General features: G+C 35.2%; 1 protein-coding gene across 1 annotated transcript in view; it reads right to left on the bottom strand.

Moving 5' to 3' along the window:
- AQR (aquarius intron-binding spliceosomal factor) overlaps positions 1 to 13,108 on the bottom strand; it is a 97,137-nt gene that overhangs the window by 45,956 nt on the left and 38,073 nt on the right. Inside the window, exons 14-17 of the mRNA XM_019442640.2 lie at positions 11,857 to 11,960; positions 6,697 to 6,799; positions 4,086 to 4,206; positions 1,036 to 1,177 (exon numbers count right to left, since the gene is read on the bottom strand). Coding sequence (XP_019298185.2) covers positions 1,036 to 1,177; positions 4,086 to 4,206; positions 6,697 to 6,799; positions 11,857 to 11,960 — 470 coding nt within the window. The remainder of the gene's footprint in view (positions 1 to 1,035; positions 1,178 to 4,085; positions 4,207 to 6,696; positions 6,800 to 11,856; positions 11,961 to 13,108) is intronic.

Raw genomic sequence — 13,108 nt, 5'->3', positions numbered from 1 at the left:
AAAAATAGATCATAATCACAGTGTCCGTGTAGCTCTCTGTAATTAGTAAGGAGAGAAGCCTGGAAAATACCTGCATCAGTTCATATTCAAAAAGTGTTAAGCTTTGCATACAGAATGCAGCATAATTATATGTGCACGCATGGTAGGACTATAATAAAAATTCATTTTACAGAATTAATTTTACTAGTTTATGGTCACTTGTGGTATATAACTTACCCTCATCAATTTCATACTTAGAATCAAATAATAAATGAAGGACATAAAGTCATGTCTAAAACGCAAAACTAACCTCCACAAATCTCCTAATGCACAGCTGCTTCCAATAATTAGAATGAAAGTCTTTCCTAGCTAATGGAATTCCAGACATGAGCTAGCAGGCAGGGAGTTTAAGCAGAAGACTTCATCAAATAATAAGCCCTACTCACAGGCCCCCAAATAAATACTGATTTAGTCTCTTCAAGGTAATCTATGGATGGAGGGCCAAGGAAGACTTCCCAACGTTCCATTCCATGTGATGCTCAGCAATGCTCCTCATCTCTTGTCAGGTCCCTTAGAGAGGCTAACTGAGGTACTGGTGACAGCCACAAGAGCAGCTGGGGTAGCAGAAGACCCCTTTATTATAAGCTCCCAGGACTTAAACTGTCCTGCCCTAGTATAGGCCGGCTGGGTCAGCCCATACCCTCCCTCTTTACCCTTTTACTCATGTTCAACCTACTCTCCTCTACACTTCTTCCCTGTCCCCGAGAATGATGACCTCTCCCCGCTTATCTTATTTCCAGTCCCCCACCCCCAAGGATCCAGATACATATTTTATATTTTATCACTTTTGATATACTCTAATCCACATTAGAGAATTTAGGGAATTTCTCAAAGAGTAAATTTACAGAAATCAGACAATTTCTCAAAGAATAAATATCATATTTTGGAGGGCATCTACAAGCCAGGTATACTATTTCTAAACACACTTATGAGGTTTCTGACAGAGGTATGTCACGGTTTGCATCTCTTCACTACAAATGGAACCAATTTACTAACCATGGCTTCATTCTGCTGACACTATCCTCGATGTCCTGCCTAATTTCGTAAGTTGATTCTAAGCGGAAGAGATTAAAGTTCCTTAGAAGGTAATCATGGAGAGTCAAAAATTGCAAATTCAACTTGGGAAGAGCAAGACAACCTGAAAAAGAAACAACATCCACATCCAAATTATTCTCTTACTCAGACAGCTGTACTATATATAAAGAAATGTACCACAAATTTGGTAGAGTCTAATTTAATGTTTAATATGCTGAAATACAGCATATTTGATAAGGTCCTATTTTTATTTTCACACAGAACTGAAACCAGGTTAAGAACTATCTATTAAGAACTGGAAAGGAAGAACAAATCTCATTAATACATATAACCACATACCAATAATTCATATACAATCTTCTAAAAAATATTTGAAGATACTTAAAATTAATATAGTCTCAAGTAGTTTAAAAATTCTTCCTTTACTAATTTTTATTTGGCAAAGCTCGAAGTAATCAATGACCATAAACTAACCCCATGACAAATTTATCGCAGAACCTAATTAGCATACTACAATGCATAAATCTATCTCCAGTGGTCATTACTGTGCTCTGAATCTCGTCTTTTGGCTAGACTTTAAGGATACGGCATTGGTTGTTATTCCTGGAGTTACTTCCATTCCCACTGTACCGAAGCAATAATGAACCTAATAGCAAAAAACATAAATAAAAAAATGGGGGGCACCTGAGTGGCTCAGTTGGTTAAGCGACCAACTTCAGCTCAGCTCATGATCTCACAGTTTGTGAGTTCGAGCCCTGCATCAGGCTCTGTGCTGACAGCTCAGAGCCTGGAGCCTGCTTCGGATTCTGTGTCTGTCTCTCTGTCTCTCTCACTCTACCCCTCCCCTTCCCCTGCTCATGCTCTCTCTGTCTCAAAAATAAATAAACATAAAAAAATTTCTTTTTTTATTTCACATCATTTATGTTAATAAATTCTGATTTATAATCTGACTCAGTATCTTTCAGGCCAGAGGCTAAGGGAAAGCATCTCTTTGAGAGCACAATCTTATTAAAAAAAAAGAAAAAAAGAATTAAAATGTCACCATTCTGCAACTGTCATTGAGTTAACAAATCTAGCTGTTAAGCAGCAATGGCAGCTAACATCATACCCACAAAAACAACCAGACATCATATGCCTCTGATGAAAGAATACAACACTACCAAGAATCTTGCCAGAGAGAAAACCTTAAGCCTGATCACGCTTCTGCATTCAGATACCAATCTGTAAGAAAAATAAAGAGCAGAGGGACATACTCGGGTGTATACTGAGTAGTCACTAAAAAAAAGCTAGACTGTGGAACAAACAACTCAGGTTCTTCAAAACAAAAGGAAGGGATATGAGGTACTTGTAAAGTAAAAGACATTTAAAAAATGTGCACGATTAACTATCATATGTGGATGCACAATTCGGTGATAAAACTATGAAGAAATATATAGTGATTACTATGGAAGTGAAGACATGGTTACTTTCAAGTGGAGGCAGAAGCAGTAACTAGGAAGGAGCTTATAGGAGGGTTCTGGGATGGCTAACATGGTGGTTATTTCTCTTATGACACTTAGTTAAGCTCTATATTTATTCTGTGTGGCTTTCTAGATCTGTGTTTATTAAAAAGGTCCAAAAAAGGGGCAAAAGATTTTACAAGAATTTTCTTTACAATTCTTACAATATATCTATTTTTATATCTGTCCCAATTTCTTCCTCTCCCTGGGAGCTAGAAGCAGTCTGTATCATGCAGTATTAGCTTTGATCTTTGCCTATTTATTACCAGCAGATGTTGAGCCCCCAAAACACAGGGCCATCCATGGTCACGAGAGATCAATGGCATGATATAGTCAAGGGTCTGAAAACAGCTTAATTACAGTGGCAACTAATATTGTTCTGAAATACTTTCTTTCTATGAAAGCTGAAAAGATTTAAATCCCTTTTCCTTTAAGTTCACCGGAATGAAAGAAGAGCAATACTTTCTATACCTGGCAAAATGTTTTATATGCTGACCAGTGTGACTGAGTAGCACCAAAAGGTACATGTATGACTAGGTCTATGTTTAAGAAAATATAAGCTATTTACTGCCAAACAAAGTATGAAGTGGTATCTGCTTTGTAGGAACTGATTAGAAAAGAGATGGCATACATCCATGGTCATAAATGCTTTTAGCATGAACAAACTGGAAAAAGTGAGAAAACAATGCACTGGCCATTGTAAGAATGAAAAAAATAAAAAATGAAGACTGCCTATTCTGAAATCTAGAAAAACTTTGGTGTGGGTTTACTAAAGTTACGGCTTTAGGACAGGACTCTGAAATATCCATTTTAAATAAATGTACCACTGGTGAGGTCTTCAAAACAGCTAAGCTTCTCATAATGATGCCATTGTTCAAAAAATTTCCTTAAAATTTTTTTTGAAATATGCCTTCAAAATATGTCACAATATACTTCAGCATATACTCAATTTTGGCGAATTCTCATCCTTAAAGGATGAACAAAAGCATTTAGGAACAAATCTGCTGAAATAGGTAAACAAACCAGGGAATACTATTTTCAATCAGACTAGGGGTTTATTATTAACTAATGACAATTTTTGGTGGTCATTAACTGGCTTAACAAGGAATTCAGAAGAACTTCTAAAAAAGGCTTTGAAATAAAACACTACCAAACAAAACCTATTACAGTGACATAATGAAAGCTGCACTTCCTATACTATTAGGTTCCTTACAGTATTTTTATTGCTTATGGTCATATGTTATAAAGGATGACATATGTACATGACATAAAATATGTACACACGTGCACATCTGAGGACATGCACATACACACATTAGGACATGGTTAAATTTAATAAAAATCCTTAATGCTAAGCATTCAAATACTGAATAGTTTCCAGCTTTAAAATGACTTGAAGGTACCAGAATATTATCCTAATGTATGTAACAGACAGAAGTACTTTCAGTTACCTATGATAAATTCTAAATTAAATTTCATGGCACACCTGAATCCCGTGCTTCTCTGGCTTACCTTCCCCAGAATAGTATTCAGTTGGGACAATATTTTCATCCCAAATGATTTTCTCAGTTGGATACAAAGGCATCTGGTTCAACTGCTGAATCTGAGAAATTCGACGTTCGTGACGAGATACCTAGAAACAGGTTCATGTAGAAAGTCAGAAGCATCTTTTGTTAAAATGATTTATGGAGAAATTCACCATAAAGTTTGAAATGAGAAGTTTCATCTCTTTCAGTTATGGTAGTACTTAGAGGTTTTTCTTTCCTTTTTTCAATTTCTCCATAAATCAAAGATGAAAGAGGCACCCATTACGGAGAGCTTTGTAATCAGATGGATCTGAGTTCAACTCCCAGAACCTCTATGTATGAGCTACATAAAAACTGGGCAAGATACCTCAACTTCCCTGATTTTAGCAATCTTTCAGTAAAACAGATAAAATACCACCTACCTCTCAGGTTTCTTATGAAAATGAAATAGAATACTGTAAAATAGCATCAAGGTGCCTTGCACATGCCAGCACTTAGTATTCATCAATGTAAGAAAAAAATGGGAGCCCTAAGTCCTTGATTAAAGTTTTTATTCTTATACTAAGTAAACAATATGGAAAATTTTGTTTATTAATAACCTGGTCTCAGCCTTCCTTGTAAAATGAGAGGTGGACTTGATGGCCTCTATGTAGATTTCCATTGTTAATATTATAGTAGTCCTCTATTTCAAACACAGAAATAAGCTTGTTCCCTAATTAATATGTTAAAATAATGATATATTTGAAAAATGTGTCATGTTCTCTTCAGTAGAGATAGTATTATTTTAGGAAAGAAGACAGTGTGATATCATCTAACCAATATGCATATTTCAACTTCTTCATCATTATTCAGATATTAGAAGAATCCAAAGCCTGAGGAAATCGTTTAGGAACAAGAGGAAATGAGAGATAACGCTGTAGCACTATAAATTTTTAAATTTTTAAAACCGTTTTCTTTTTGGCATAAATATTTCAATTTCAAAAATAAAATCTTAGCTCTAAGACTGTAAAAGGCATAAAATCAAGCCTTATGTTTAAACCTGTTTTCCATTAGAAAGATTCCTAAAGAAATCCTCATTTCTTTGTATAGTAAGGATTTATTAATAATCCCCAAACCTGACTTATGAGAAACGATTTTACATTGTCAGAAAATAGGACAAGGAATTTTTAGAAAGCACTTGGCACTCGGAAATAACGAAGAAGGCAAAGATGGTGACCCGAGACATACATTTCACACAAGTAAATATATCAATAAAAAAGTATTTTCCACACATGAATTAATTTAAAACTCCAGGAATTTCTCTCCAAATGGCACTGAAGCACCTGTCACCAGGCTTAAAACATCTGCTATAATGGTTTCTGGTAACTATTCCCAAAGTAGCATATCTTCTTCTCTACAGTAAGGAATTGTATTTTATACCCTATATTAAAAGTATTAGCTTGGAATATATGTCACAAAACTGTGTGCCCATTATGGCTCTATGTTAAAAGATGTATATATACTCTTACATAGTGTATGTCTGTAAAGTTATAAAAAACATACTAAAAACTACTCAAACTATAGCAGAGGAAGGAAGTCCTTTAGGATCTTTTCAATAGCAAACAGAAAACAAAAAATTAAAACAAGGTTTTTGTTTTGTTTTTTTTTACTCTTGACACTAGCAAAAATTGGGATGACTCATAACACCCAATGCTGGTACAAGCTTAAGGAGATATACTCTAACACACTGTTGGTGGGAAATGCACCTTTTTGAGGATAATTTGGCTGCATCCTATCTTTGAAATAAGCACATGTTTTAATCAAATAATTTCACTTCTAGGTACCTCTCCTAAATGTCCCCACATAGGCACAAAGAGGCATGTGCCAGGATCACATCATTATTTGTAAGTGAACATTGCAAACAACTTAAATATTCATAGTGTAGACATAATTACTCATACATTTTATGATTTTACTAAAGCTAAAAGTAAGGTATACTCCTTTCCCTCAAATTTTTCTGTGAGCCTTAAAACTGCACTTAAAAAAAAGAAAACCTTAAAAAAAAAAAAACCTTACCAAAAAAAGTATTAGTTTGAGAGATAAAGTCCACTACTTTCCAAAATGACTGAAAAATCCCTTAGAATTCTTAAACCACTAAGTCAGTGATAACTTATTTTCTTTAAACATTCCTGAGTTTTCTAATGATAAAGGTATACGTCAATATTCAAGGTACTTTAAATAACTTTTAAAATACACAGATAGACAGATATGAATACATATGTATTACCTGTGTGTATGTAACTGTGACCTCTAAAAGGCAGGAATGGTGTCAATTATCTATGCATTCCCCATTGCCTGAATCCAGAGCCTGACAAAGAAGCTGCTCATAAATGTCTGTATGCAATGAATTCATGCCATAAAGCAGTTGTGAGAGGTAAAGTCTTGAGAAAAGAAATCTAACAGATGAGAAAAGAAATCTGACAAAACCAAATGATGATGTAATTGTAAAATAGGTAGCAACGATCTACTTACCCTTTAGCCCTGGAAAAAAAGACATACCCAGGTCTTTAGGTATGATTCAAAATGGTAGGGAAAATTCAAAGAACATTAACATTTACCAGCAATTCTAGAAGAAATTCTTTATCAAAAGTTGTGTCTTCATTTTTAGGAAGAGTTGGTAACAAGCAGAGGTATGATGCCACCTGGTGGAGTGTATTTGAACTGCAGAATAAGGAATATTCAGATCAAGAGTATTCTATTATTTAACCCTAGTTCATTTTTGAAACACCTAATTTTACACATGGCTTAAAACATTTTACCTAGAAAATATAATCGTACGATACAGCAGAAAATTAAAAAAAAATTACCAATGAAAGTTAATCCCCTTAATGTAGGCTCTCAAATTATCGTCTGCATACCTCTATGGTCCCTGAGACCCTTCTAGGAAGTATGCAAGAAAAATACTATTTTATATTAATACTAGGACATTATTTGTTTTTTTCCACTGTCTTTACCTACACAGTGTAAAGCAATGGTGGGTAAACTGCTGACATAGGGTAAGGTGGTGGCACCAACCAGGACTGTAAGTAGCCATAGCATTCCTCACTACCCCATGCAGAGTAAAAAACATTAAGAATGCAATTAATGAAGCAGCAAAATTAATATATTAACTAAAATTAAATTAGTAATTAAAATTAATTATTAATATAATTAAATTTGGACTCTTGACTATGCTTTTAAAAAATTCTGTGTGACAGAATGGGATGCACACATTTTGCACACAATTTTTGCTTGAAAGAACTGACAAACTATGGTTATTCAGACCTGAATAAATGGCAAAAAAATTTCAAATCTGAACAAACCAGTAACTTTAAGGAAAACAACTGACAGTATTTGTTACCAAAGATAAAATTTGAACTGCCAAGTGAAAAACTGGAATTCTAGAAAACTTGCATTCACCACCGTGAGCTGAACAGCTTTCCATTACTTAAATACGTTTCATCACGCTCCCCAAATTCCCTCACATACTCTATCCCAGTCCCTGGTAACCACTAATCTGTTTTTGATCTCTACGACTTTGCTTTTTCTAGAAGGTCAAATAAATGGAATCATACATTATGTAGCCTTTGACACTGGTTGCTTTCATTCAGCATAACGCAACTAAAATGCACCCAGACTGCATGTCTGTAATCGGTTCCTTTTTATTGCTGAGTAGTATTCCATCATACGGGATGTAGCACAGCACGTGTATTCACTCACCAGTTGAAGGATATGTTTTTAAAAGATAACTATAACTAAAGCCACTATATACATTTCCACACAGATTTTTGTGCAAACACAAATTTTCATTTCTCTTGGGTATATCTGTGAGAATACTAGATTGTACAGTAAGTACATGTTTAACTTTACAGGAAACTGTCAAATTTTTGCGAACTTTGAATTCTTATCAGCCATGTATGAGAATCCAGCTGCTCCACATCCTTGTCATAAGTCAATACACTGCATGTTTTTTTTAAACAATTCTAATAGACATGTAATGGTATCTCATTATGATTTTAATATGCATTTCTCTAATGACTAATGATACTAAGCATCTTTCTGTGGCGTTACTGAAATGCATTATCTTTGGTGAAGTATCTGTTCAAATCTTGAGCTAAATTTTTTTTTATATATATTTGAGAGAAAGAGAGTGCAAGTGGGAGAAAGAGAATCCCAAGCAGACTCCACAGCCAGCACGGAGCCTGACCAGGGCTTGATCCCACAACCCCAGGAACATGACCTGAGCTGAAAGCAAGAGTCGGACACCCCAACAGACTGAGCCACCCAGGCACTCCTTGAGCTATTTTTAAATTGTTTTCTTATCACTGATTTCTGAGACAGCCCATCATCAGATACGTGTTTGGCCAATATTTTCTTCCCCTTTGGGGTTGTATTTTCATTCTCTTAACAATGTCTTTTCAAATAGTAATAGTTTTAAATTTTTATAAAGTCCAACATATCCATTTTTTTTCTTTACGGACTGTGCTTTGGTGTCTATGGAAATGTTTGTACAAACCATAATCACACAGATATCCTGTATGTCCTATTAGTTCGCGTTTTGATAAATAGGTCTATGACTCACTTTGAGTTAATCTGTGTACAGAATGTGAAGTATGGGTTAAATTTCATACTTTGCATAGAGATGTCCAACTGTTCCACTATTGTTGAAAAGATTATCCTTTCTCCATTGAGTTGCTTTGGCATCTTAGTCAAAAATCAACTAACCATATATGTGCGGTCTATTTCTGAATTCTATTTTGTTCCGGTGATGTCTATGTCTGTCTGTCTTTTATTCAATACCACAGGGTCTTGACTACTGTAGCTTTACAAGCAATCTTGAAATTCGGTAGTGAGGATCCTCCAACTCTGTTCTTTTTCAAAATGGTTTAGGCTGTTCTCATCTCTGCCTTTCTATATTAATTTCTGAATAAGCCTGTTAATTTCTAGAAAATATTCTGCTGGAATTTTGATTGGAACTGAATTATATCTATGGATCAGTTTGGGCAGAATTCATACCTTAATTGAGTCCTCTCATCCATAAGAAAGGCAAATATCGCCATTTCTAAAATTAATTCACTTTAATTGCACAGAGTTCCTTAATATGGTTTCAGATACCACACTAAAACTAACGTTTAAGAAACTACCACTTGTCAAGTTTTTATATTGTATCAAAGAAAAATATTCACAATTATTTGAAAAAGCTACTGAAATATATTTCCCTTTTGCATAAGGCCTGATTTTCTTCATTTACTTCAACCAGACAATCTCACAATAAATGAAATACAGAAGCACATCTGCAAATTCAACTGTCTTTGATTAAGTCAGACATTAAAGAGATTGCAAAAGTGTAAAACAATGCCACTTTTCACTATATTTTTTTTAATTTGGGAGAATATATTTTTCATTAATAATATGTATGCTAACATAATAGGCTTTTAATTAGCTTTTTAAATAAATTATTTAACATTTTTCCAGTTTTAATTTCTATTATAGCAAATATAATGGCTATAATCCACATTAAAAAAAAGGTTTTTAACATCATCTATAATTTACAAGATTGTAAAGAAGTAATACGGGCAAAAATAAATTCCCCATATGGATTATGCAGCTACGTTTAATGTAAAAAAAAAATCTATAAAGGTGTTTTAAAAACATACTACTTTATAATCTTATGGGGAGGAAGGCCTTCTAACATAAAACATTTGATATTGTTGTTAAGAAGACTTGACATATAATTTAAAAATTGTAAATGCTGTAATAACAAAATATACCAACACAAAATCTAAAGTGAGAAACTGAGAGAAAATAATTACAACACAAACTAGACAAAATATTAGTATGCAAAATAAAGGTTCTTAAAGAAATCAATATGACAAGCAATGAAATACAAAATAGCAAAAGATAACAAGAAAGTTACAGACAAAATGCAAATGGCCAAGAAAAATAGAAAGATGCTCAATTTCCCCAACATAATCACAAAATGCAAAGTAAAACAATGACGGTTCTTTTATCTTTGGACTGGTGAAAATTAAAGACTAATTTACCTACCTGGTAGGGAAAGAAATAAATCCTCAAATTCTGTTGGTATAACTGGTACATACTTTTGAAGGGAATTTAGCAATATATAACAAATTTTAAATACATAACCCCTTTGAGTCAGCCATTGTGCTTCTGTGAATCAGTGCCAAAAATTTTTACATAGAAATAAAAAGGATGTTGTTCATTAGTGAGTCATTAATAATGGCCAAAAATTTAGAAATTAAAGATTTGTCAATTGGAGAGTGATCACAAAATAATATGGCAGAGTTATTCAAAGGAACTTTCTGCAGTTCATTAAGAGAATGAAATAATTCTATGTGTCATTATAAGAGTTATTATTTGGGTGCCTGAGTGGCTCGGTTGGTTAAGCGTCCGACTTTGGCTCAGGTCATGATCTCACAGTTTTTGAGCTCGAGCCCCGCATTGGGCTCTGAGCTGACAGCTCAGAGCCTGGCGCCTCCTTCAGATTCTGTGCCTCTCTGTCTGCCCTTCTCCCACTCACGCTCTGTATCTCTCTCTCAAAAATAAACATTAAAAAAAAAAGAGTTATTAAATCTTATGAAGATTCAATAATCTTCCAAGTTAATCAACTTCTAAGTTAAAGCCAAGTTTGTTTCATTTTAGAGATCCATAATGAGCTAAACATAATTTCTCCCAAGAGTTAAGGACAATAGGGAGATAACAGAGCACAGTTAAAAGTCTGGTTTGAGGGGCGCCTGGATGGCTAGTTGGTTAAGCGTCTGACTTCGGCTCAGGTCATGATCGCTCGGTTTGTGGGTTTGAGCCCCGTGTCGGGCTCTGTGCTGACAAGCTCGGAGCCTGGGGCCTGCTTCAGATTCTGTGTCTCCCTCTCTCTCTGCCCCTCCCCTGCTCACGGTCTGTCTCTGTCTCTCAATAATAAATAAACGTTAAAAAAAATTTTTTTTTAAATAAAAAAATAAAAGTTAGGTTTGAATCCTATCTCTGCTGCTTACTTGCTATTTGACCTAGACAAATGACCTAACAATTCTGTGTCTCAGTGACCTTATACCTAAAATGGTACCTACTTCTCACACGAATGAAAGTCTTGAGGATTATTTACATACTTAGCAGAGTGCCTACCACGTGGTACAAACATATTACTACATTTTCAAAAATGTGTATTAGCTGAGTGCCAAAGAATATTACTAATTTCATAAATTTTAAACACACAAAAAGGTTTCTAACTCATACCTTTGATGTCACATATGAACATTTACTGATATGACTGATGGGATACCAGTTTTATGTTCTACTTTAAGAAAACTTTATGATCTAGGAAAAATGTTTAAGTTATGAAAAATATAAATTTTGGGACGCCTGGGTGGCTCAGTTGGTTAAGTGTCCAACTTCGGCTCAGGTCATGATTTCATGGCTCATGAGTTCAAGCCCCATGTCCGAATCTGTGCTTCCCTCTCTCTCTCTGCCCCTCCCCCGCTCATGCTCTGTCTCTCCAAAACAAAAATAAAAACCATTAAATTAATAAATATTAATTTTGCTCCCAAAATAGATGATCAATAATTATAGCGAAGTGACTTAATGATACTAACTGCTGGAGAGAAGCATTAGTTTTAGTTGTCAACAAAGCGAGCGGTGCAACAAGTTACATTATTTAAGATAGTGCAAAATGATTAAAAACACAAAGAAAATTAAAATTCAGTTTTCTTTCCATGTTGACTTACCTAAGTGGTCCAAAAAACTTGACCAAAGATTCCCGAGTATCTACTTCTGCCACATTTGAGAGTGCAAAATCATAGAGTTCAGGGAAATGTGCAAAGGCAGCTCTCTAGAAAACGGGAAAAACAAAAACAAAACTCAAGAACTAATGTCTGCATATTAACAATAAACTACAATTTATATACTATATAATAAAAATATCAAAAAATATATTAATGCACTTCTGTTTCTTATATGCTTCTCATATGTGACCTCTGCCTTATTTAGCCAGAAGCATTCAATACAATGGGGGAAAACCAGAATTATTCTAGCAGGAATGCAAAAACAAAGAGTCAATGTTCAATTTTTTATTTCTAAGTTGTATTTTGAACATACATGAAACAGCCAATAAAGCTACCTTCACTGACAGGAAGGGAGAGAAATAAAATACCTGAAGAGATAGCTTGAGGGAGAAGCCAAAAGTACAGTGTGTTTGTGCTTTGTTTTACTTAGGAACTCTGGAAAGAAAGGACTTCACAGGGTTAACACCCCCAGCCGACATGGGGTAAGCCACAAGAAAACAGAAATAGTAGCACTACAGTGACCGGGTAAGAGTGTATGTGATAACATCCCTAGTCTTAATGCCCATGTGGCACAGAGAAATCCGGAAGTTTTCATGTGCCCCACAGTGGGATGACATAAAAACCTGCCAAGGTTACTGGTGAGCATGCCATAGGGTTACTACAGGCAATGGTGAAATGACCCTGCAACCCAAGCCTGAGAGTGAACTGTTGAAGCTAGGAAACGAATGGGAGTCAGCTCTCTGGAGGACTCCAGCATCACCAAAAGCAAGAGTGCGGCCTCGTCAGCAAGGAGATAGCCAAGCTCCTCGGGAATCATCATGCCATGCCTGTGCCAAAAGAGCAGACCACAAGCCGCGCCAGCTGTGGTTACTTCAAGGGCAGAAGCAGAAGGACAAAAACACCAATGCTCTGAGCAAAGCAAGAAAAGACATGTTAAGCTGTGCAGGTCACTCTTCTTCCAAAACAATGAGGCTATCTCAATGCTTCCATATACCCAGATGCCATCTGGGGAAAGAAGAGGGAGAGCAGAGAGTCCCTGAGAGATAGTGGAATTGATTATAAAAGACATTTTGAACTTAAGTTTGACTCTTTCCCCAAAAAGACTGAAACAGAAAGGACTGAATTTCTCCAAAGTGACAAATAAAAGCTTCTTTCTACCACCAGAAAGGGCAAGAGCAAGAGGAAATCAAGAACA

The sequence above is a fragment of the Panthera pardus genome, unplaced genomic scaffold, assembly GCF_024362965.1.
Source record: "Panthera pardus isolate Hobbes unplaced genomic scaffold, ASM2436296v1 HiC_scaffold_24, whole genome shotgun sequence".
In the NCBI taxonomy this organism is placed as follows: Eukaryota; Metazoa; Chordata; class Mammalia; order Carnivora; family Felidae; genus Panthera; species Panthera pardus.
The sequence above is the reverse complement of the archived record's forward strand: the minus strand, read 5'-3'. Positions and strand labels throughout refer to the sequence as shown.